Raw genomic sequence first — 25,400 nt, forward strand, 5'->3', positions numbered from 1 at the left:
GGTAAAAAAAACTTTGACGTACAAAAACTCCTAGCCACGGGATCCAAATACGACAATTTTTTTTTTCAAATCGTAGTTCTCGGAAAGATGATCGATTTGAAAAAAAAGAATTATCACTTTCTGAATTCGTAGACACGAGCTATAGCCGCTTAAAGTTTTCCGGAACAAAAAATTGGGTATTTCGGGCAAAATTCGAAACTTCAAGGGCACCGCGTGCATTTTCCCTATTTAAAATGAGTATTTTGTGTCAGATAATAGAAGGAAGATATTGTAACTGAATGACGTATCTATTAATGATAGAATCGGTTACATTATATAGTAGTCTGTCTTGTAGGGTACTCCAAGAATATTCCTAATATTCTATAGGATATTATTATGATACTCATAATAATATCTGTAACACCCCACGGTAATTGAAGAGGTCCAGTAATAGGCTTAAATGACTAGTGCTTAAAGGGATTGGAAGTACTACTCATATCAACAAAGTGCACTTTCTTTTATGGTCATCCATGCGAAAGAACTCCAAAGTTAAGCGTGCTTGGCTGGGAGTAGTCTTAGGATGGGTGACCTCCTGGGAAGGTTCCCGAGATGCGCATGAGTGAGGACAAAATGCGCTGTAAAGGACCCGTGTTGATCTGTGGGCCATGTATACAGCCTGGTGAGCTATCATAAGTAACCGCTCCCGACCCGGTTTGGGCCGGAGTGTTACAATATCTTTCCTATATGATAATATATTCTCTAATACACCCCCTCAGTCAAAACGGTAGGTTACAGACGCTTTGATTGGACACAAATAGTTGATGATGCTGTTGTAGATGAGCCATGGTGATCGTTGTCGACGCGCTACCGGATTTTGATTGCCTTGCTTGTGTCAGGATCATGTCATTTGAAGCCACGTAAAATAAATTAATTGTGCACGAGAGTCGAAACTACTCGTAAGACACAAACTAAAGTCAAGGTGCATGAGGGCCGTGGCAGCTCATGAAACATCGACTAAATAAATAAATAAAACAAATGGTGCACGAGGGCCGAAGCAAACTCGTGAAACATCGGAACTGTGAGGGCCAAAGCAAGCTCAACAGTATAATGAAATTAAAAGAAAAACAATAACAGTAAACCAAGAACACAACACACGTCCATGCTCTTCGATGCGGCGGCAGTACCGCCGACTGTCATGCCACCCGGCGTTTTGGCAGGGGTGGTTGCTGGGCGAACCCGATGCGGACAAGGAGAAGGCGATGACGGGACGTGGCGGAGGTTTACCATGGTGGCGGTTGCTGAAGCAACAAGGCAGAGAAGTTGTTTGAGCAACTATAGACAAAGAGCAAGTTTGATGGCGGTGGCGTCGTAAACTGAACAACGAGGCGGCTATCGTTGGCATAACAACATGAATTACATGATAAACGACGGGAGTAGAGTGGAGAAATTTATTTGTTCCTAATATTATAATCTAATGATATAATCCTAGGGTTTCAGTGGTGGTTGATTTGGGTGGCGGGAACCGGGGTCAACTTAGGGGCGGTCAATTGTGGTGGGGTTTGGGTCAAGAGAGGCGGGAGATGATGTGGTTGGTTGGGTTTGGGACTTTGGGTAGTGGGTTAATTTTGTTTGGATGAAGGGAGGTAGGTGGTCTGGTTGTGCGGCGGAAGGCGGACGTGAGGTCGGCGAGGGTTGGAAGTCCGGCAGTAGTGTGGTGGGAAGGTCGTGATGATGCAGGAGTGGGAGATAGCAGGCGGGCTTGGTCACGGTGGGTTGACGTGGAAAGGGGTTTGCTAGGTTTGAGGTATGATGTTTTAGCAGGGACGATGGGTACATGAAACCTAGAGATTATTTATTTAATAATAAAATCCTAATACTGCAAAAGAAGGTGCAGAGATCTCTATTGTCAATGGGATACCCGCCGGAGATGGTATAAGACAACCATCTCCGGCCGGTGGCTTATACGATGGGTTGTGGCAGGCGGAAGTATATTTGTGGATCGATTAAGCTGATACCATGTCAGATAATAGAAGGGAGATATTGTAACTGAATGACGTATCTATTAATGATAGAATCGGTTACATTATATAATAGTCTTTCTTGAAGGGTACTCCAAGAATATTCCTAATATTCTATAGGATATTATTATGATACTCATAATAATATCTTTCCTATATGATAATATATTCTCTAATATTTTGTATTAACAAGAATTTTGTATAGAAGTATAAAATGTCGGCTATAATTCATATTTACAGATCTTTTTCAAGTGTAATTGTGTAAGTCATAAATCGAAGTTAACATATAAACTTCTTTCAATTATGATCGATTGATCGTTAGGAACTTAGGACTCAGGAATGATTTACTATGATCAAGATTTAAACATTTGGATTGATTTTTTTTTTTTTACTTTCTGCTAAACATTTGGATTGAAACTCAACCGATTATGTACATTTTGTTAAAATACTTTTCATAAAAAAAAATTAAAAACATAAAGAATTTGTTCAGCCGAAAAAGTATGTATAAAGTAAGTAATAAAGTTTCAGTAGATCTCCCTTAAAATGGACATATTTGTTTTAAGATTAAAAACGATCAACTAACAGATGAGACAAGTTTTCTGCTAATCATGCATGCACAATACATTCTTTTTTTGTCTTATCTTTTATATTTAACTTATTTTGAGTATAATCTTAAAACGGATATGTCCGTATTAAAGAATCATTTGTGATAAAGTTGAAGATGGAATCTAGTCAGCCTAGGGGAGCTATACAGAATTATAAACAACAGCAATAGGAGGAGTAGGCAATAGATGAAAAGAGAATAATAAGGAGATGGAGGTCATGTGCCTCCGCCGTAATAAACTCATAACAACTCACGAGTTTCTTGCACGACCTTGCCAATGTTGCGATGAAGTAATTGAGAAAAGCCTATACATTATGTTCTTTTAGAGTAGTTTATACCTCTTTCCCATTAAAGCATAAGTCGTATAAATGTTGGTTCTTCTCCCTTAAATCCTTTTGTATGAAGGGACTCTTGTTTTTACGAGTTTCTATTGCGTGTTCTAAGGATATATAGATTATAGCTTTGCTAGAGTGCTTCCTTCATGTATATTATTGAATTTAGTCTGAATTTAAATCAGATAAAATTATTAGGATAGTAAAAGTCTTCCTCAAGGCATCGGGGCTTGAACTTGAGACATCTGCTTAAATTAGAACAATGCATTGATAGATGATCCAAGTGCTCGTTGGTTTTGGTATATTCAACATTTACCATACTCAGCAAAATGACTGTAATATTCGTAACCCGGTAATCGTTAATATCCGTATCAGCTATTATGAATTCATTTCGATGTTTCCAATTGATCATTTGTTTATCTATTTTATTTTTGATGTCTCGGTCATTTATTTATCTTTCGATTTTGAGTATGATTTTAACTCTTAATGAGTAATTCGATCATCTGATTGCATTTAATTAGTTTCACTTATCATACAATAACAATAGCTAAAGAGTACAAACAATTCCTTCACCTCACCTATGAGTGAAAAGTTAAAGCTAAACAAATGACTTAAAAAAAAAGATGATATAATAAGTCTATTGAAAAACCACATCATTAGCTAATACAAGTATGACAAGTGAGAGTCGGGCTATACCAGGTGGTGGTTTCAACTCTCACGGGTTGGCCGGGATGGCTGATTCGCACTATTATTGTCTAGCTCTAGTTGATGAGAAGTTGATATCGAAATTAAATATCATCCGGTACTCCGATATTGCGATATCGCCACCTTATTTTCCATACAACAAATATAAATATAAGATATATAGGGTGTAATACAACTTGTCATACTTCTCAACTTATTCTAGTAGTCTACCAATAATACCACCCTTAATATTCTTTTCTCTAAACCCCATAATAATACACATCCTTTAGTCCTTCCAATTATTCTCAAATCATTTCATTTCACTAACCAAAAAATAAAAATCCCAAAGTACATACCACTCAAGATTTTTATTCTTCACCTTTCCTTTCATTTCCTTTAATTATATTCTACCTTTTCTTTTATCTTGGACCGTTGTTTACATTTTTTATCAACATTTTTACGTGTATCAGATTCTTCATATAATTCCCATTAACCAAAATTATCATTTGACCAACTCTTTGTATTAGATCCTGGTTAAAATCATATTACTCAACTAATCACATATTAATTCTTGGTAATTCTGAAAGTGGTTTTCCGGGGAGTTGGAAGTGGTTTCCGGTGTGGTAAAGTGGTATGCCGACGACTGTGAGTAACAGTGTTGACACTGTTAATGCTGCTGCTGCTGCCATCGTCACCGCCGAGAGCCGGGTTCAGCCGGTTTCCTCTCAGGTATTTTTTATATTAGTGGCGTAATCAGAATTTGTAGTTACAGAATTAGAGCACGTTTTGCCTAACCTGTTGAAAATGAGTTTTTGTTTTTTTGAATTTTGAGAAATTTTGATTTAACTTTTAAATAATGATGTGTTTGGCCAAAAACGGTTTTAAAGGCTAAAAACACTTTTAAAAGTCATGGCAAACACACACTTTAATATAGTTTTACAATTTTAAGTTTTTTGAAAAAACCGGAAATTTGCGTCTAAAGGTTATACTCTCTGTTCCAGTTAATAGTTTGCGTTTTATATTATTTTGGGAGGAGAAAATAAAGCAAAGTTAAATAGTAACTAGGCCGAATTGAGTAATTTTGTAGAGTTAGGATTTGAATTTATATGATAAATTAGCTAAAAGGGAAATTTTACACTTACTCGGTATTTTGATAATTTGATCGGAATTAAAATTTGGAAGTTTAAATTTGACAAGCTGAAATAAAAGGATAATAGTTTCTATATTTAGATGGGCATATGGAAGTTGGGAATTTATTTCCCTTGATAGTAAAATTAAGAATTGTGAGGTTTTTCACTTGAATACATTATTGCTATTTATAGATTTTCCACTAGAAGTGAAAAAAGTTTTTTACCCTGAGTTTAATGTAATAGGAATTGCAAAATTATTGAGAATAGAGTTTGTAACTTCAATTATTGCTTTTATCTCAACTTTACAAGTAACTTTTGTGATGGTGAAAGAGTTATAATTAACTAATTAAATACTTTTGGGATAGTTAGTTAAAAAGGAGGTTAAACTTTTCATTGTAGATTTAAAGGTTAATTTTTTGTTGGAATTCATAGGTTTAGCAAAAGATTAGGTGGGTTGATTTTATTTTAACAAAAAAAAGTTAAATAACGAAAAAGTTTGGATCTTTAATTGTTTTTGTTAAATTTGTGTGAGAAATTAGCAAGCTTGTTAACGGTGGCGGAACTATAGGGCTAGCAGAGGCGCTCGCTCCTCTTTGACTTTGAAAACTTTGAATTTTGTTGAGTTTAACTTATGACATTACTCGTTTGTCACCCTGGAATATTTTCGCCCTACTAACTGCAAATCCTGGTTCCGCTACTAGTCGTGGATTTGTGCATGTTCACGGTACGGTTGGTGTATGTCTATATTATTAGGAATATTTATAATAGTTGGGCCTCAACCATCACCTTAAGGTTTTGGCTTCGGTCACACTGTCTCTGATACCATGATAGATGAACCACTCTTCAAGCCCGACGGGCATTTGAGTGAGGGAGCGTATTAGGAATATTTATAATAGTTGGGCCTCAACCATCACCTTAAGGTTTTGGTTGAGTTGGTTCATCTATCATATATGATTGATGTAAGGATTAATATGGATTACCTTTGATGATAAGTTTTACAGATCTGAATTATAATCAATTTTTATGTCATTTTCATTACAGAAGAGCAGATGGGGAAGTTTTTGGAATCTGTATTGGTGTTTTGGGTCTATCAAAACCAGCAAGAGAATAAGTCATGCTGCCCTTGTCCCTGACCCGGATGTTGACGAAGATGCAGTCGCTGTACCTGATAACCCGCACCCATCAACATCGTCTGTTTTCGTTGCCCCGCCCTCTTCCCCTCTGCCTGAATCAGACCCTCCTACAGGAACTCACTCACCTGTCGGTTTTCTAGCAGTTGCCCCGCTTTCTATGAATAGTATGTCCTGTCCAAGAGAGGCTCACATTTTTACGATTGGTCCCTACGCACACGAGACACAGCTAGTCTCTCCTCCTGTGTTTTCTGCATTCACGACTGAACCATCTACCGCTGCTATTACCCCACCTCCAGAACCAGTGCAGTTTACCACGCCTTCCTCTCCTGAAGTCCCATTCGCTCAATTGCTTACCTCGTCACTCAACAGAACTCGGAGGAATAGCGGGAGTGGTGGTGGGACCCATCACAAATTCGCGCTCTCTTGTTATGAACTCCATCATCTCATTTCCCCCGGGTCTGCAAACTCAGCATCGGGAACATCTTCACCTTACTTTGACAAACGCTCAGTTCTTGAGTTCCGAATGATAGATGCTTCCAAGTTATTTGACTCGAAAAAGATTTATACTCATACTCGCAAATGGGGTTCTAGATTAGGTTCCGGGTCTATAACACCAGATGGCAACGGATTTGCTTCACCAACTGATAAGATCCCAATGTCTCACAGTCACAGTCACACTCACAGAGTCTCATTTGAGCTTATTAGCCATGAAGATAGTCCGAAAAGTCAAGAAGTCAAAATCCAAGAAACTCCCCTGGAAGTAGTAGCAGACAGTTGCCAGCTTTGTGCTGAAGAAACTTCGAACGAAATCCCTGAGACAACTTCAGGGGAAATGGAACACTGTCGACACAAGCGGGCTTCTTTCTCTCTTGGATCAGTAAAAGAATTCAATTTCGACAACAGTGATCAAGAAACGCCTGTGAAATCAAACCCGTCCACAGATTGGTGGGCAGATGAGACGGTGGTGAGGGATATTGAAGCTGAGGAGAATTGGAGTTTCTATCCAGTGGTTCAACCGAGTATCAGCTAACGGTCTGTATAATTTTAGCAGCGACTGCAGCCTGCAGGCACTTCTGGTGCCTCTTTCAGCTATGAAAAACTGAATGCACAATCCTCAGCTGGTTGTTTGTTTATACATACATTGAACAGTCAACAGTGTAAGATTTTACAGTACTAGCTAAGCTAGTTTGTTTGTTAGCTGTATATTGTTTTGCAGCCGAATAAAGGCTGATTATACTTCCCTGAACTGGTAATAGAAACGCACTCGTATGCTGTATTTTCGGTCTGGTAAATACGTCACCAGTGTTTACTGTTTACTGCTGCTAATTGCTGCTAATTGCATCCTGCTTTGTATGTTCTCCTATGTCATACAGGGTATCCTTGGTATTCTGACTCAACTGCAATTGTTTTTTTTTTTTTTTTTTTTGACAATTGGGTTAACGAAATTAACTGCAATTGTTGAATGTGATACATAGTCGGATTGTCGTACATGGCTATTTCGAGATTAAGTCACTGAACCTTCATCCCTCAAAAAAGTATTCCCATGAGAATACTAAACCTTCATCCCTCAAAAAAGAATACTAAACCTTCAATGTCACTGATGAATGAATCATCTCAGCTAAAACCTTAAAGTGATGGTTGAGGTTCAACTAACATGTATATCCTATTACGCCACCTCACTCGAATTCTCATTGGGCTTGAAGAGTGGTTAGTGCACGGGTTCCCATGTACCATGTGCTGAAATTCCACTATGTGAGATATTGGAAGCTGCCAGGATTTGAACCCTTGACCTTTTGGTCACCTGGCTCTGACACCTTAAAGTTTTGGTTGAGATGGTTCATTTATCCGTCACGATGAATAGAATTTTACTGAAGAGGTCTTAGCCTAACGGTTAAGACGGATATCACATTCTTAACATTTTGCTTACCAGCAGAGGTAGGAACTGGGGATACAATTTTGACAATGCTGACAAACTTTATTAATATTATCAGAATTCAAAAGTGTTCATGTATTATGTCACATCAACTGTAGTTAAACAATTTATTAATACAATTAGATGTATAATGCATGTATGATGTTAGAAGTTCAATCAGCAGCTGAATGATGAGCTGTTATGTGTATAATTTTTGCTTTATAAATGTCATGTTGTGCAATGCATGAGCTCAGGTAGACTTTAAACATGTGAGATGCGCCAATAAAAGTCAAGGAATCAGCCAATTATGAGGTGTAGAGTTTGTAATTCAATTGCTAAATCACGCCCTCAATTTTGTCTACATTAGTAACGCCAATTAATAAAAACGATTTTAATTTTTTTACCTAACAATGGTTTAAATCAAGCAAAATAATATGACCATTTATAACAAATTAAAAAAAAAAAAACTTGAACAGCCGTAACTTTTTGCTCGAGTCTCCAATATCGACGGATTTTAACGCAGTGGAATTTATTTTTCGAGACCTAGTCCAATAGTGTGGGGTATACGAATTGGCTCGGGCCCGTTCACGTAATCCAAATGAGCTGACCGGGTTAATTCTATTTGATCTAATTTAACCTAAAGTAGATCAATTAGTCTCACTATAGCCGGATATATCCGTCTAAAATGAAAGACGGGTTAAATATGCTTAAGTGGTGGACATTTTTGAGGCCACCATGTAACAAATGCAACTTATACTTGTTTTATGATTAAAGTGAGTAGATATTTATCCCGTCTGCAAGTATAAACGGATATTTTCCGTCGATAATAAGAATTTGTGAAAGTAACAAGAATCGGTTACCACCGATGTTGATTCCCCATGTGGAGACGGTGTGACCATAATATAAAATCACCCAGTCTTTGCTGTGATGCTGTCCTACTGTTCTGCCTCATATGATTATGATCCGTTCACACAAGTTTGATTCCAATTTTTCATTCAACCCCTTTATTTTATTCATTTTTTTAAGCATAAAAGGTCAAAACTTTACAAGTTTCAGTTCAACTTTACTACTAAAATGTTGTCATTTACACCTTTTTACTGATTCTTTCCACTTTTGTAGGACTATATAGTTGAGCTCCACTTATTTTAACAACCTCATTTGTAGGCTGTTCTACTTCAGGTCTGCTTCTGATTAATGCTAATTTCTAATTTAATTCCTTAATTTTTACTTGTAAAGATTTGATTTTTTGATCTGGGTTTGCTTGAATTGCTGTTTGATTTGCAAGAATTCAGATTGTTGCAATTTTGACTAAGTGGGCAGTTGAGAATCATGATATAATTTGACTTTATAATAGTAAAGATTAAGCATTTTGTTATAATTCTTTAGAATTTATTGTATTGTGAGGTAGGGTTTGTGTGTTTCGATGTAGGCAGTCTTACCCTTCTGTACAATGAGACTGTTTCGGAATGACCCAATAAAAAAATTGCGACGAGAACTGGGGCAGTCTTTGTTGTATGAAATGTAGCATTGTATTTCATGTTCTGTTTGTAGATAATCCATTATTTTATGCTTCTTTGCATTTCTTTTAACTGTAGCATCACAACAATTGGGTAAAGATACAATTTTTTTGAAGTATATAAACTTTCCGTCTGAGCCAGTTGTTTACTTTTTATATTTATCGTGATTTGTGAGAAGTATGTTAATCAAAGGTGAACAGATTTTATACACATTTTTCAAAACTAAAAGCTGTTCCAATTTTATGTTTCTTCTTTCAGGCTGCTACTATTATTGTAAACTCAATTTGGAAGTTGTTATTATGATCCTTTGCTTATTTGGGAAGAAGAGAAATTGAGGTAGAATTTGGTGTGTATAGAAAAGAAGGGTAAAATGGTTATTGCTCCTACAGTGAAGGCGGTTTCTAGGGTCAATGGAAAAGTTGTTGTAATGTTGTTTTGATCATTTGGGCAATTGGGTATAAGAAGATTAAGTGTTAAAAGTCGTAACAGATAGCGAAAATGGTGATGCCACCTACATCCAAGGTGGTTTTAGGATCAATTGCATTTGCCTTCTTTTGGGTATTGGCAGTTTTTCCTGCAGTTCCTTTTCTACCAGTTGGGAGGACTGCCGGGTCTCTCCTAGGCGCCATGCTCATGGTACTTTTTCGTGTCATAACCCCAGAACAAGCCTATGCCGCGATTGATCTTCCAATACTCGGTCTCCTTTTTGGTACAATGGTAGTTAGTGTTTATCTTGAAAGAGCAGATATGTTCAAATACCTTGGTAAATTGTTGGCATGGAAAAGTAGAGGAGCCAAGGACTTGATATTTAGAATCTGTATTATATCGGCCCTTTCTAGCGCGTTCTTTACTAATGATACATCTTGTGTTGTCTTGACCGAGTTTGTATTAAAGATTGCTAGGCAACACAATTTGCCACCTCACCCCTTCTTACTAGCTCTTGCTACTAGTGCAAATATTGGGTCGTCTGCAACCCCAATTGGGAACCCGCAAAATCTTGTTATAGCGGTTCAAAGTAAGATATCATTCGGAGATTTCTTAATAGGAATTGTCCCGGCTATGCTCGTAGGTGTTCTTGTGAATACCTTGATCATAATAGGCATGTATTGGAACTTATTGTCTAGTCATAAGGACGAGGAAGATGCCACCTCGGAAGTTGTTGGTGACGAGGATGTTAATTCCCATCGATTTTCACCAGCCACCCTGTCACACGTATCTTCCAATTCTTTAGATTTGGATACCCATAACTTAAATAGTGTAACGGGACATTCAGGTCATTTAGAAACTCTCAGAAATCGGGTAGTTTCTACTGAAAATGAGATCCATAGTATTGATTCGTCAAGGAACTCGGATGCTTCCAAAGACGTGGTTATAAATGAATCTTCCGCGCAGAAAGTAGAAAGTGGGTCACTGGAGAAAGCTGAAACTTCAAAAGGATATCTTCACTCACAGTTGAGTTCCTTTTGTGGTGATGAAAGATTTAATGAGAAGTGGAAGCAAGTGTTATGGAAGATAAGTGTGTATGTTATCACTATAGGCATGCTCATTGCTTTGCTTCTTGGATTAAATATGTCATGGACCGCAATCACTGCTGCCCTTGCTCTCGTTGTTCTTGATTTTAAGGATGCCCGTCCCTCCCTAGAGAAGGTAAAACTTACGAGCATGCTTTTAACTCTGTTTTTTGGGCTTGTTTTTTTTGGTCGGTATTATTGTTTTGCAGGTCTTTTTCATTTCAATCGAGTTAAACTGCATTATTCTTTGTTTTTTGATTATGATGAAATAAAACAAAATGACCCACAACAAAATAGCAATCATTCAGTGGATTTCTCAACACAATTTTCATTATGGCTCGTCTGAAACAACCCCCGTGGTTTTTTTTAACACAGTGGTAAGGCTGCATACATCTGACCCAAGATCTTTGTCGATTATTGACAGGTCTCCTATTCATTGTTGATATTCTTCTGTGGGATGTTTATCACGGTTGACGGTTTCAACAAGACTGGAATTCCTGGCAAGTTTTGGGATCTCATGGAGCCATATTCAAAGATTGATCGTGCTAGCGGAATTGCAATTCTTGCTCTTGTCATTCTTTTCCTCTCAAATGTCGCTTCAAATGTGCCGACTGGTATGAGATTTTTGCAAACTTATTTGAGACAGATGGATTGAAATATAGCTCTTATTGGACTCATCATTTTTGGTTGACACTCAAAGGCCCAAAACATGAAATTGTTTCAGGAAATCTGATTGATAAATTTTAATCATTTGGCAAAATTGATGATTTGATCATTGTTTTCAGTTTAATCCATCGACTACCAAAAATGACAATTGAAGAGGACAGAAATAGCAGCATCAGCAGGAATTAATCATTTCGGGTTTGATCAGTTCATCAAAAGAGACAAAAGGCATCAGCAGGAATGATATCAGCATCAAAAGAGAAAAAGGCATGGCTGATTTTAGCTTGGGTTAGTACAGTGGCCGGGAACTTGTCACTGTTGGGTTCAGCCGCAAACTTAATGTATGCGAACAGGCTCGGAGAGCTCCACATCTGGGTTACAATCTCACTTTCTGGAGACACCTCAAATTCGGAGTTCCGTCCACTCTCATTGTCACTGCAATTGGCTTGACTCTCATTAGAGGTTGACTGTTTCATGTCCATACCATATTTGAGTTTCCTGATACATCATTTTAGATCACATATACAGATATACTGTTGTATATAGAATTTAAAGGTCCTGAATTCTGATAATTTGCAACCTTCAGCATAAACATTTGTCCTGTATCTCAAGGTTTTGACAAAATGGTTATATACTTAATACTTGTACAAAATTGTAATTTCCAACCCGTCTTGATCGACATTGGTTGGGCAATAGTTTCAAATCTGTGCAGAGCAACGACTTTTTTTTTTTTTTTTTTTTGAGCAACGAGGACAATTTTTTTTTTTTTTTGACAATAATAAACTGATTATATTAAAGAAACAAATACGTGTACATAGTTAGTTTGACACCTACCTAAACATGTTATAGTTTAGAAGAGCGATAAAATGTCAAAAAGATTGATTAGAAGATGAGTTATTTGAAAAATGAGAATTAGTTACACTAAGGTCAAAGTTTACCTTCAATTATTTAAATTTAATATCAAATACATTAAAAAAAAAAATCAGTTATTTTATAACCATAAAAAGGAGGATATTTTATTAAATTTGTGGTTTTAAGCGTGGTAATAAAGTGTCCTAAATTTATAAATATATCGCTTCATAACTTTATAAGTTGCAGTTAGTTTTGGACTTTCTAGTTAGACGATTATGTTTTCAATAAAAAAATAATAAAAAATATCCAAAGTCTAAATCCCGACTATACTGTTGCTACGAAAACAAGAAAAAGATCAGATGGATTAATCGCGGACAACGATTAGCATGGAAAGTTCTTAGAACCAACTTATACATTGCTAGGAAGCAAGGAATTTTGTTATGCATTGACTAAATAATTTTCAAAGCAAATAATACTTGATTAATTTGTATAATGGTCCATGATTACCATGAAGAATACAATTTGTAATTTAATACAGAGTAATATACTACAGTACTACGTATTGCCTGATTTCCAGGAAATGTATATAGTTAGTTAATCTAAGACTCTATCTAACAAGATGAGAATAGTAGAGGCAGCTTAGTTAGCTAATTAGTTGGAGTATCCTCATAATAGCAACGTGGGGAAAATAAATTAGATAAGGTAAAGCTCTATTAAGAAATAAGAAGTGAAGTATGTAATGACAATGTAATTAATGAGGATAAGCTTAATTAGTAGGTGACAATGACATTCGATCATGAGATTCATTCATAACAGGAGTTTAAAATCGGTCAATATTAAAATTGTCATTGTGACTTCTTTTATACTAATGAAATAGAGCAATAAGAAATGCTTCTCTTTTATTTAAGTTGTTTGACCTATTATCATCTAACTTTATTGGTCATCCATATTGCTTCAAGAGTTACTTACTCCTACTATGTGAAGTGGACACAGGCTGGTTTAGAACTGTGGTTGGGCCGGCTCTACCTGGTCGACCTTGAACCGGCCCTGGGGGAATGACGGGCTGACTGGGCAGGGCCGGTGGGCCTTAAACTCTCCCATAAACAGGCCTAGGGCGGTCTGGACTTGGGCGGGCTAACAAGTCATGTCCACACCTTTTTTGGGTCTTTGAGTGGGCCAATAAGCGGGCCAGATATGGGGTACGTTTGGTCGAGCCTGTAACGGGCTCGCCTTGGAGATTAGCAGAACCGAGGAGTGGCCCAGGCCAGTCTCACCTGTACAATTGGTCACCTCTATCTGTGTGTGTAGAGTTACAATGAAAACGGTATAATTTGTAGTTGTTTCTTATACTCCGTATATTTTATTACACACTTATAATTTGTGTCTATATTAAGCAAAAAAAATTATCTACTTGTAATACTTTTTGCTTTATGGAAATTTATAGCCAACTAAACATCATATATACTCACTACTATCATACTTTAGGCTTTTTGTAACCATCATTATTTAAACCATGCTCTTTTCCATTGGAGTTTGTGGTTAATGTAATCATTAATCCAAATGAAAAGAATTTTAAGTTTGATGTTCACGAGCACACCATACACCAAAATTTCCATGATTATACGGCAAGAAAAACATTATTAAAAACCTAACTATGATGATTGATGATGAGACATGGGACCAATGCATTAAGATGGGGGTTGCTACACGACCAAAATTATTCTCACATCCTAAAAAGCTAATCCACTACCAAAATTATAGATATGATTTATAATTACTTAATTAGGTTAATCAAGGAAATAGGCAAACTCACCATAAAAAAGGTTGTAAATAAAAGGTTGTGAGTCATGAAACCAATTTTGTAGGAGACAAAGTATATATTAGTGTTTTTTGGTACAAAAGAGGGGACAAATCCTGAAAAATAAAAGATTAATTAGCTATAATATTTGAAGTAGCCATCGTAAGGACGACTACTCGAACGATGACATGGAGATCAGTTGATGAAATGTCCAAAATAACCATATCTCGATTAGTTGATGATGTGACATCTTGTTTCGCGAGTCAATCACTAGTTCGATTAACTTATGGTAGACCTTTTTCTTGGTAGTATAAGATGTTTATTTATGCATGAGATAAGCATATAGAATGTAAAAGAGAAAGAAAATAGTCTAATATATTATCTTATATGAGAAAATTCATATATATTTTTGGCGCGAAAGTGGTAATTATGCCTCTTAACTCTGATCAATTGTGAAATTAGGCCCATAACTTTTATTTGGAGCAATCAAGCCCCTTAAGTTTCATCAAAAGTGAAATTCAACCCCATTTTTTAAATTTACACAAAAAATTTAATTAAAAACAATTTATATTAGTATTAAACAATTTATTAAATAACTAAAAATTACTAATTGCAACTTTACGAATTTTTACATAATTTATTAATCATTGAAGAACACTTTACATACATATTTAGTAAATTGTTTATAATTTATATAACATTCATACATATATAATAAATTGTCTATATATTATAAAATTCAAAATAAAATAATTCTCAATATTTAAAATAAATATAAAAGTTCTAAAATTATAAAAAAAAATTATATTTGATAAATTGTATTAAAAGTGATATTAATATAAGAATTTGGTGAAAATTATGAAAATGGAGTTGAATTTCACTTTTGGTGAAACTTAAGGGGTTTGATTGCTCCAAATAAAAGTTATGGGGCCTAATTTCACAATTGAACAGAGTTAAGGGAGGCTTAATTATCACTTTCGCGATATTTTTGGTGATGGTTAAGAATGTATAAGAACACTTTACTTAAAAGGAAAGTAGTGATTGCTATGTAATGACTCGTTTATCAATTATGAACATAATTGGCATTTTATGTGATATTTCTTGCACTATATTCTATTTATAAAACTCGAATTTTATATGAAAATTTAGATCATAAAATTGAAACTTTTTATATAACTATCACACTAACTTCTTGGTCACTTGTTGTCTCTCTATTTGTTAATTGTTATTGTTATGTATAATCCTCTCATCCATTTTTGAAATAATGGTCAAAAATAAAATATTTATCGAAATGTTAAGTGTAAGTTTGAAATTATCTTAATAGAAATGGACAAGATCCATCATATATTTAGAATTTGTCGAACACGCATAGTATTTATTACATAATTGGCGAATTTTTTTTTGAAAACACGATGTCTAATTCCAACTAATTAGAGAATACTTCAAATAAAAAATGGACTAAAACAAACACGCAATTTTGCATCCTCTTCGGTCGATTATTTAGATTTTAGACCATCCTCAAATGGCGGTTTATGATTATATTTTCATTTTTCATTTTTTTAAGTTTTGCATTCTAACAAATCAACAACAAAAGAATACTCGGTACCACATTATTCTTAATGGCGAATGTTTTACACAAAACACGTAAGATTATTGTTTTGATCAATTTTAGTTCAAAGAAAGTTTTAGCCTGACGTGGACACTATTTTGACAAATATTTTAAAGAGACCCAAAACGACAGGAATATTTTATTTTTGAATAGTTACTATTCAAAAATGGAATAATTTCATACATTTTTTATTTATATATATCTCGTTACTTTTCATCTGTAATTTTTTATTTAGGGTTTTTTTTTAAAATGTGCCTTAAGAGTACATGTTAATAACCTTAATATGATAAGATTAACAATATATTCTCACTAATTATGGTAACAATGAGTTTATACTTGAATATCTCATGAGAATATGTTGTCAATCTTACCATACTAAGGTTATTAACATGTGCCATAAGAAAAACCCTTTTATTTTATTAATACCAACTTTAACCATTTTCAATAATATTTCCATTTAAAATATTTATTTAAATACTTATAGATATACAATCTAACATTTTTCAAGTTCACTTCATCAATAAATATATTTTCAAAAAATCGTAATCACGATAATAAGTAAGAAAATACTGATCAAACTTAAACGAGTTATATAAATACAACCGAAAGAGTATAAAATTTATCTACCGCCTTAAAAATGACATAATTTTTTTGTTTTAGAACTTCAGGGTTCCATTTTTCACTTCAATTTTTAAGCTCAAATAAACTCAACTATTTTTCTTAAAAAAACAAAAACAAAAACAAAGATATAGACAATTAGACAAACCCATTTTCCCAAGATTTATTCCTCTTCTCCTTGATTTCTCAGAAATTCCCAACTAAATAAAATAACTGCTCTATTTATCTATATTATTATATTATTATTATTATATATTCCCCCTACATTTTTGCTTCATTGTAACGCTTTAATGTTGTTCAGTTACTAAATTCTGCTACTTTACTACTAACCCATTTCACTTAATTATCTCCTCTTTTTAGAAATATTTTTCTCAGATTTTATTGTGCATTTTTTTCTACAGAGGTAAGTTCTTTCTTAATTAGCTAATTTGTTTGTTTTGGATCTATGTTTTAATTAATTTCTTTGTTTTTAAGTGTTTAGATCGAGCTTAATATGTTCATATAATTGTATAGTTTATGTAATTTTAGTTGGGTATTATAAAGTTTGAATCTTTAGTTTATTTAGGTTGGAAATGGTACTAAATGTATTGACATAGTATTATCGAAATTTATGGAGTAAAGCCGGTATCTTTGGTGTGCACTGGGTAAACCCGAGTATGGAATTTGGGTTTGTTAGTTGAAATCTTATTAATCATTGAGTACTTTTTTTTTAATTAATTGGGTTTTAGCAAAATATGGAATTTGGGTTAGTTAGTTGAAATCTTGTTAATCATTGGATAACCTTTTTTTAATTTAGTTGTTGAGGAGAATGTTGTTTAAGAAATTAGTTTGAATTTGAAAGAGTATTAGTTGAAATTGACAATTTTGGATTGACTTTGAAGTTGGGATTGTCTTGGAAGATTTTGTTAAAATGGGAAAGCTAATTAATTAGTGTGGAATTAGTCAAGATAGTATAGCAACTTTGAAGTATTAAGGGTATAAAGTTCCATTCTTGAAGGTCTACTTTGTAGAGGAGGGTAGTAAGTTTCTTTCTTTTCTCGGTTCGTGAAGTGGGGTTGGATTTATTTCGGGTGCACATATGAGCCGTATAACCTTTGATTCTTGAAGGGCTACTTTGTAGAGGAGGGTGGAAAGTTTCTTTTCCTGGTTCGTGGAGTGGGGTGGAAGTTGTTGCGTGGGTGTGCGTAGGAGCTGTATTTAAAGGTTCAGTGGGAGAAAATTTACTGTTGGCAGTTGGGGGCGAACTTGTTCAAATGATTGATGAGTTGCAAAAAAAAAAAATCTCTGCAAGCTCTCGAGTGTTGAACCTTTGTGTTATGGCAACACGGTAAAGCTGATTAGCACTCTTTCAAACTTATACTGTTAGGAGGGTGGTTGCCCTTGCCAGGTGGGGCACCCTATGTCGACCTCAAGGATGAGGAATACGTGCCATGGGGTTGAACTGAATTTCTGAAAGGTGTTGTGTTGGCTTTGTAGTTACACCTGTTGGATCTTTAGCTAACTCATTGTATTTAATCAGACCGGTGATAAGTCTGATAACAGCCAATGGTTAGGATTAGAATGTATGCATGTAGTGTGTTTACTTTTGAACTTGAGGTGAAGCTTTGAAGGAAAAAGGTACGAATGTACGATGGCTGAATTTCTAGATTGGGGTGAGTTGCAATTTGACTGATAGTTACTGCACATTCCTACTCATGGCTTATGCCTGGACGCCTGGTATGCCGAATGCCCGAAATTGTAATGACATACGAGGTTCATATTCACACAGTTTGGCTTACATATAGCAATGTTTACATTCTAGTAAGGAATGAATTATCATGATGACATGATATTAATTCAGCTGTTAGTTTTGCAATAATGCCGTGTTCACTGCCTACATTACCCAATCTAACGTTGGTAGCTTACATACAGCCTATTCATAGACTCTTAGACTCTTAGAATATATCAAGGCGTTGCTTTTGCTGATATAAACTGCTTTATGGTTTGAATGCTTGACTTTGATACATGTTGATCACTTTGCTTGTTGCTGGCTGTGTGACTGTGTACTGTGTAGTCAATAATTTAACACTGTTTGATCAATTTGCCTTATTACACTCTGGTAGAGTGCTAGTGATTATTTTATCTTAATGTCCAGGGTGCTGCCACAGTGGCCAATGCAGCATTACCATCAGTGGGTTGACTTTGTTGAAGTCGTAATGGTGATTCATTTTGGTAGTTCTATATCTAATGGTGTTATTGTACTATGATCAACATACATCTCGATAACTTTATGCAATCGTCCTGGACGTCTACTTGTGTAGCTATTTTTCATTCAGTGCACGCTATAATTTTCAAGAACTATGTCTCCATGGTTTGGTAAATCAACTAAAGAAGCAAAGAAGAAATCAGGAGACGAGTCAATAATTGCAACAATACGCCGAAGATTTAGAAATACATCAGAGGTGAAATTGGATAGTAGGTCAGGAGGGTCTCTTAGGCATTGCAGTGACACTATTTCTGAAAGGGGTCTTCAATCTAGACCAGAGTCAAGATCTCCATCTCCTACCAAGCAATCGAAGCATGTTGGCAGATGTCAAAGTTTTGCTGAACGTCCTGTTTCTCAGCCACTCCCACGTCCGTGCTTGCATTCTGCTAATGTAAGTCGTACCGACTCTGGAATTAGTATATCTTCAAAGCCGAGGACACAAAAAAGCTACAAGTCATCATTATTTCCCCCGCTTCCTAGACCTTCCTGCATTAGGGGTAGAACAGAACCTGTAGAGTTGGACAGTGAGTTGGTTACTGCTTCAGTTTCGAGTGAGAGCTCAGTTGGAAGTGATGATCTGACAGAGGCTAGATTGCGTAGTCCTCAAGCATTAGATCTTGACACTGGTGATAAAACTGTTGCTGGGAGCCCTTCTAGGTGAGAAGCCATTCTCTTTTCACACTTTTGCTTTCTTTTCATTGATATATATATGTAGTACTACATCTGTCCATGCATAAACTTCCTAGTTTGTTCGCTCGAAATAAAAAGAAGATAAGAAGATGTGGATGTAAATTCAAGTTGATAAGTTTCATGGGTTCACAATTTATGATAACCACAAATATTGTAGCAAAAGAAAGACTTCGAGTTGAAAGTTTATTCATGGACATGCAAAATGAAACCCCAGAAGTTATTGATGGACACAGGGAGTATGCAGCAGATAGTTGGACATGACAGGAAGTGTACAAAAGATGAATTTTAAATTTGTTGGCATCTTCTGTGTTCTTTTTGTTAGTGTGGTGCTCAAGGATCAGTCAACCAGAGTGACGCAGAATGACTTTAGGGAAGCGCAAAGACCCGTTTCCACTCCCCCAAGCAATCAAAATCCTACTACCTCTCCTAGAAGAAGGCCTTTGCGCAATCATGTGTCTAATTTGCAGGTTCCTTTACACGGAACTTTTTGCAATGCCCCTGACAGCTTGATGTCTAGTCCTTCCAGAAGCCCAATGAGAACATCCAACAATGACCAAGCTATGAACACTGCATTTTGGGCTAATAAACCTTATCCTGATGTGAATTTACTCGGGTCTGGCCATTGCTCCAGTCCAGGTTCCGGCCACAACTCTGGACACAATTCTATGGGAGGTGATATTACCGGACAGATATTTTGGGGACAGCCAAGTAGGATGACAAGTCCCGAGTATTCTCCTATACCTAGCCCCAGAATGACAAGTCCTGGACCAAGCTCCAGAGTTCAGAGTGGTGCTGTGACACCTATTCATCCCAAAGCTTCTGGTGTGGGCTCAGAAAGTCATCCTTTGCCTCTTCCTCCTATTATAGTTCCAAATTCCTCTCCTTTCTCTCATGGAAATTCGGCAGCCACATCGCCATCTGTTCCACGAAGTCCAACAAGGGGAGATAATTTGCCAAGCCCTGTCTCACGTTGGAAAAAAGGAAGGTTGCTTGGTAGAGGAACTTTCGGACATGTTTATGTTGGGTTTAACAGGTGATTACTGTTTGAAATTTGCTTGTTCAATTTAATGTGCTTGCTGGTTTCATCCAGTTTGTACATTATTTGTTTCTGACTGGCTTCATAATTTGATTATTGTATAGTGAAACTGGGGAAATGTGTGCTATGAAAGAGGTTACCTTGTTTTCTGATGATCCAAAATCGAAGGAAAGTGCAAAGCAGCTTCAACAGGTGATCTTTTCTCTGATTTAGCTACAGCTGTATTTTTATCACCCGAGTTAAAAAGTAAGACTAAACAGCTTTTGGTTGTTTTCATGTCTAAAGTGTGTTGGCGAATTCTTTTCTTATCACCATGTACTGTGCAGAAACACCTCAGTTTGAACTTATATAAATTCTACAAACCAGATTGAAATTTGATTGAGATTTCTGCAGGAGTTGCTCGCCTATTGGCGGTTCTCCCCACTGTATTAGTAATATTTCATAAGATATGGGTCAGTTTACACAAAAGTCAGGAGTCGGGACTCTATTGGTGTATTCATTGTTTACTAAGCTGTATTTCTCGTTGGCTTTCAGCTTTTGATATGCCTTGAGTAGCTCTAAAGGTCATGCTTTTAATGTTTGTGTAGGAAATTGCCCTATTGAGCCGCCTCCGTCATCCAAACATTGTGCAGTATTATGGCTCTGGAACTGTAAGTTCGACGATGCTGTCTGTATTATCTAGACTTTTCGTATTTTCTTTGGTCCTCCCTATGTTTGAATCTTTAGTTATATTTTTATGCAACCTTAAATATTAAGGTTTTAGTCGATATTATCCATACCGTTCGCATTTTTCTGTTAGATGTACACTTTCTTGAATTTTATTTATGAGCATAGCGTATCTTCTATATTTGGTTAACAGGTTGGTGATAGACTATATATCTACTTGGAGTATGTGTCTGGTGGGTCTATCTACAAGCTTCTTCAAGAGTATGGGCAGCTGGGGGAATCGGCTATTCGTAGTTACACTCAACAAATTTTGTCCGGGCTTGCTTTCCTGCATGCAAAGAGAACTGTACACAGGTGAATGCTGTTGCGTCACTTAATATATGTTCTCTGTTTGGTTTGGAGGGCAATATGTTTTTGGAAGCATATATATTTGTGGGATAGAATTTTACTTTGTTGAACTTTATCTGCAGAGACATCAAAGGAGCAAATATACTCGTGGACCCAAATGGACGGGTCAAGTTAGCAGATTTTGGTATGGCGAAGCATGTAAGTATCTGATACAATCTTCGCCAAATTTTTGGAAAATCAGCTGTGGTATTAACTAAAGTCTGCAAAACCGAAACGCTACCGTTTTGAAGATCACCGCAACCTAATTGGCTAATTTACCTCATTTTGAAGCGACTTTAGCCTGTATTTAACAAAATTAGGCTGCGGTAGTCAATACTGCTACCGAAACTGACCGGATATTATGCTATTAGCTGCAATGTTTTGCCATTAGTGTATGATGAAGCGATCTCAAATTATTGCCAATGGTCAACTGTTGGAACTCGAAACCCTTGTTCTTAATTTTTAATAATTTGTGCAGATCACAGGACAGTCATGTCCATTATCGTTCAAGGGAAGCCCTTACTGGATGGCTCCTGAGGTCAGAATCTGACCATCATCTCCTACATTAACTCTAGTATTGTTTCTTATTGAGACATCCTCATTTTCGTCTTACAAATGCAGGTGATAAAGAATACAGGTGGGAGCAGCCTTGCTGTTGACATATGGAGCCTTGGTTGTACTGTCTTAGAGATGGCAACAACCAAGCCACCATGGAGCCAGTATGAAGGGGTTAGTACTTTGCATTCTTTGTTAAAAATTTCTTGCTTATTCCCGTTACACACCCCTGGTTCTGCAGCTTCTGGTATTAGTAATACTCTTCTAGTTCCGTGGAATGCCCTATTTTCCATTTTTGGCCCATTCCTAAAATATTCAGATTTCCATTTCGTCATGTGTTGCCTAACTGAAAAAAAGCGCTACTAGTTCTTGTTGAGGACTTGAGGCCCACCACGAGTCTGGACTTTATAAGTTATAAGAGTAATAATTTCTGCCAAAATCAACTGGGGGAATTTTCATAGAATTAGTAGTAGTAACTATACCACTTAGTACGCTTGTAGATTGGAATATTGGATAGTTCCAGATTCCTGACATGAATAAAAATGCTAAATAACTATGCTGATTTGTTACTGAATAGGGTACACTGTCTTTTACGGGCAAAAGGATACCAGCATTCATATGTATTCTCAAATTGAAGTCATCATGTTCACGTCACTAGAGCTAAATTCTAGCGCGTTTCATGAATTTATAATGTTCACATAAGTTATATTGTGCCGTTGGCAGAACAATTTTACGTTAGTCTAACCAGTTAAATTAGTTATTTTGTTATCTTAATTTAGAATTAATTTTCGACGTGACTATATTTTTGATAGAAATGGATTATGACGGTCAACTTTCATGTGGCCTTTGCAGGTTGCCGCTATGTTTAAAATTGGAAATAGCAAAGAATTACCGGCAATTCCTGATCATCTCTCGGATGAAGGAAAAGATTTGGAATGGTTATGTTTCCCGAAGGAATCCACGGGATAAACGTTTTCTGTTGATGCACAAATTATTAAGAGCACAATTGTTAAAAATGTGCTCCAACGGAGGAAATTTAAAACCATGGGGATTTCTAAACCAGCAATGACACAAATAACGATTGATGTTACATGGGAAAGGCCATTGATGTTTCATTTTTTCTTTAATCTTTTCCTGCCATTTGATTGATTATCATTGTCTAATCAAGTCATTGTAGAACTTTGCAAAATTGAGGAAAGAGAAACAAAGGGCTCCATTTTTCTTCCTTCGTTGATAGTTGGAATGGATTCCCTCCAACTTAGAATGTATTTCTGGTTGATGCACAAATATTAAGAGGAGGGAAGTAAAATGTGGTTGGAAGGGAAGGGGAGGGAGAAACCACAATGTCATTTAACCTACAAAGGTGATATTTCATTTTAGAAGGTTTAAATTCCCCCGTTTGGTTGGAGGGCAATTAATTTTCCCTCCCCTGGGAAAATCCCTCCACCTCCATTTTGAACCAAACAAAGGATTTATTTTCTTCCTTCCCTATTTTCCAAATCCTCCTCCAGTGTAGGAAAGAATTGGAGTGAAAACCCACTTGCTCTATTCTCCCTCCCCTTCTTTTCCCTCCCTTTCCCTCCCCTCAACCCCCTTCCGTTCTTTCCCTTCTATTTTTGTATTCAAACACATCTGAACTCTAGTGTCTCCATTTAGTTTTATTCATGTCTAACTCACAACATCTCTCACGGTGAATGATGTCCAGGGGATTAAACTTGAGAAAAAATATTCTGGACTAGACTCGGATATATTGGGAGTACATTCGTCTAGAGTTTCACCCACGCGACCCCGCTCCAGGTGTGTTTTGTAATTTTTAATCAACTTTGTCAATGTGCTTGTTTGTATAATTCTGAGAAGATTATAGATTCTATTTCAATTTATTTAACTTATATTCCTGACTTTGGTTTTCTTAGCGAGTATCCTATTCCACGGAACATATCTTGTCCGGTCTCCCCGATTGGTAGCCCCTTATTGCATGCAAGGTCACCTCAGCACCTCAGTGGAATGATGTCACCTTCGCCAATATCCAGCCCACGTACCCCTTCAGGCGCATCAACGCCCCTGACTGGTGGTAATTGTGCCATTCAGTTTCACCACTCACCGCAGTCTCTTTACATGCAAGACAGTTTCGGAACAAGGCCCAAGTCCCCAAATAGTGTTTTCCGGAATGGGAATGGGCCAAGCTACCATGACTCAAAGCCCAATATTCTCCGAGGGGTGCAATCTGGTCCCCGTGCAATATCAACAGTAGTCGGTGTAAGACCCTGTAAAGGGGAGCATTGTAACGGACAGTCGGTATTAGCCGATCGGGTATCCCAGCAGCTCTTAAAGGAGCATGCAAAGCTAAATCCTTCGCCGGAAGTTAGTCCTCGGTCTATGTTACCTAACAGGATCAACGGCTTCAGTCTTTCCTCAAATCCGATGCCTAATAAACCGAAAGACATCAAGTTACCATCCGAGCAAAAACGACGAATCCAATAAATAGATTGTTTTAAATCAAGGTTGGTTTTGCAGATTTGATTTTCCGACATGGCCCAAAGGCCAAGAGAGTTCTCGGCTGGCACCAGCATCACTTCTTGGGGATTTTGCTTCTTGTACTCCCGCTAATAAGTCGCTATAACTCAAACTCTCTACTTTGTACAAATTCTGGACTCTGTTATGGTATTTAGTGTCCGTCTAATCTGCCACGCTGAAGGAACCGGACACTCCTACAGCAAAAGGTCTGGTCTTAGCCTGTGCACCTGAGAGAAGTTTCAGAGTTTCTGAAAGACCTGCATTTTTCTTGGTCATCTAAGACGAGTTTGAAACTTGGAATCAAGCATAGATTTCAGATGAGTCTGATTTGCAGTCGGGCTGTTCAGATACGTATAACTCAGGGTTCCGTCTCTAATGTAATTGTCTATATATCCTATTTATGCATTGTAGCTCAACCTTGTTTCTGTACATTCATTATTTAGTGCAGAAATTCAATTCAGACTGTAATTACTTGTTCTTCAACATCTAATATTAATTGGAATGATTATCATTGGTACGACCATTCTATATTACATCGAAAATTAATCACCAAACTCGAACTTTATATGGAAATTAAAAATCGAAACCCATCTGAATAAACACTTCACAAATTACAATCATATATCAAAACACCAAAAATCATTAGCAGAAGCAATCTTTTATTGAAGATTTCCATCTATATTACATGAAAAGTTAATCACCAAACTCGAACTTGATATGGAATTTAAAAATCGAAACAGTAAATTTATTTATTTTCTTATAAAAAAGAAAATTAAAAATTTCCTCCCAAATTAAATATAGGTTGTTCTTTAATTATAAAATTGGCAAAGAATATTCTTTGGTTTGAAAATTCTCATCAATATTAAATTTGTGTCTTATTCGAAAATGGTACATCTAACATACATCAATAATTTGCTGTACACCACACATAAAATATAAAAATATGT

The 25,400-nt window shown here is 36.3% G+C and overlaps 3 protein-coding genes and 1 pseudogene across 3 annotated transcripts in view; all 4 read left to right on the plus strand.

The window, feature by feature from the left end:
* The first annotated feature begins 3,795 nt into the window (after positions 1-3,795).
* On the plus strand, positions 3,796-7,196 carry LOC141606815 (uncharacterized). The gene is made up of 2 exons (XM_074426145.1): positions 3,796-4,346; positions 5,789-7,196. The coding sequence occupies exons 1-2, from the start codon at positions 4,251-4,253 to the stop codon at positions 6,908-6,910; spliced, it is 1,218 nt and encodes a 405-aa protein (XP_074282246.1). The 5' UTR covers positions 3,796-4,250; the 3' UTR covers positions 6,911-7,196.
* A 2,509-nt stretch (positions 7,197-9,705) lies between these two features.
* On the plus strand, positions 9,706-12,135 carry LOC141606816 (silicon efflux transporter LSI2). The gene is given in 4 exon segments (XM_074426146.1): positions 9,706-10,956; positions 11,245-11,434; positions 11,692-11,820; positions 11,823-12,135. Coding segments are annotated over 4 exon segments (1,596 nt in total). The 5' UTR covers positions 9,706-9,807; the 3' UTR covers positions 11,951-12,135.
* A 181-nt stretch (positions 12,136-12,316) lies between these two features.
* LOC141606832 (cryptochrome-1) overlaps positions 12,317-25,400 on the plus strand; it is a 134,570-nt gene continuing 121,486 nt past the window's right edge. The window contains exon 1 of the mRNA XM_074426166.1: positions 12,317-12,510. The gene's annotated coding sequence lies outside the window, so the exon portion shown is untranslated. The remainder of the gene's footprint in view (positions 12,511-25,400) is intronic.
* LOC141608851 (mitogen-activated protein kinase kinase kinase YODA-like) lies at positions 16,541-24,964 on the plus strand (annotated as a pseudogene).

This window comes from Silene latifolia, chromosome 10 (assembly GCF_048544455.1).
Source record: "Silene latifolia isolate original U9 population chromosome 10, ASM4854445v1, whole genome shotgun sequence".
NCBI classification, from domain to species: domain Eukaryota; kingdom Viridiplantae; phylum Streptophyta; class Magnoliopsida; order Caryophyllales; family Caryophyllaceae; genus Silene; species Silene latifolia.

Bases quoted from the DNA above. Each gene is read 5' to 3' on its own strand.
- LOC141606815 (XM_074426145.1), top strand. From the start codon at position 4,251: ATGCCGACGACTGTGAGTAACAGTGTTGACACTGTTAATGCTGCTGCT. The intron at 4,347-5,788 runs GTATTTTTTATA...TTTTCATTACAG, and splicing joins TTCAGCCGGTTTCCTCTCAG to AAGAGCAGATGGGGAAGTTT.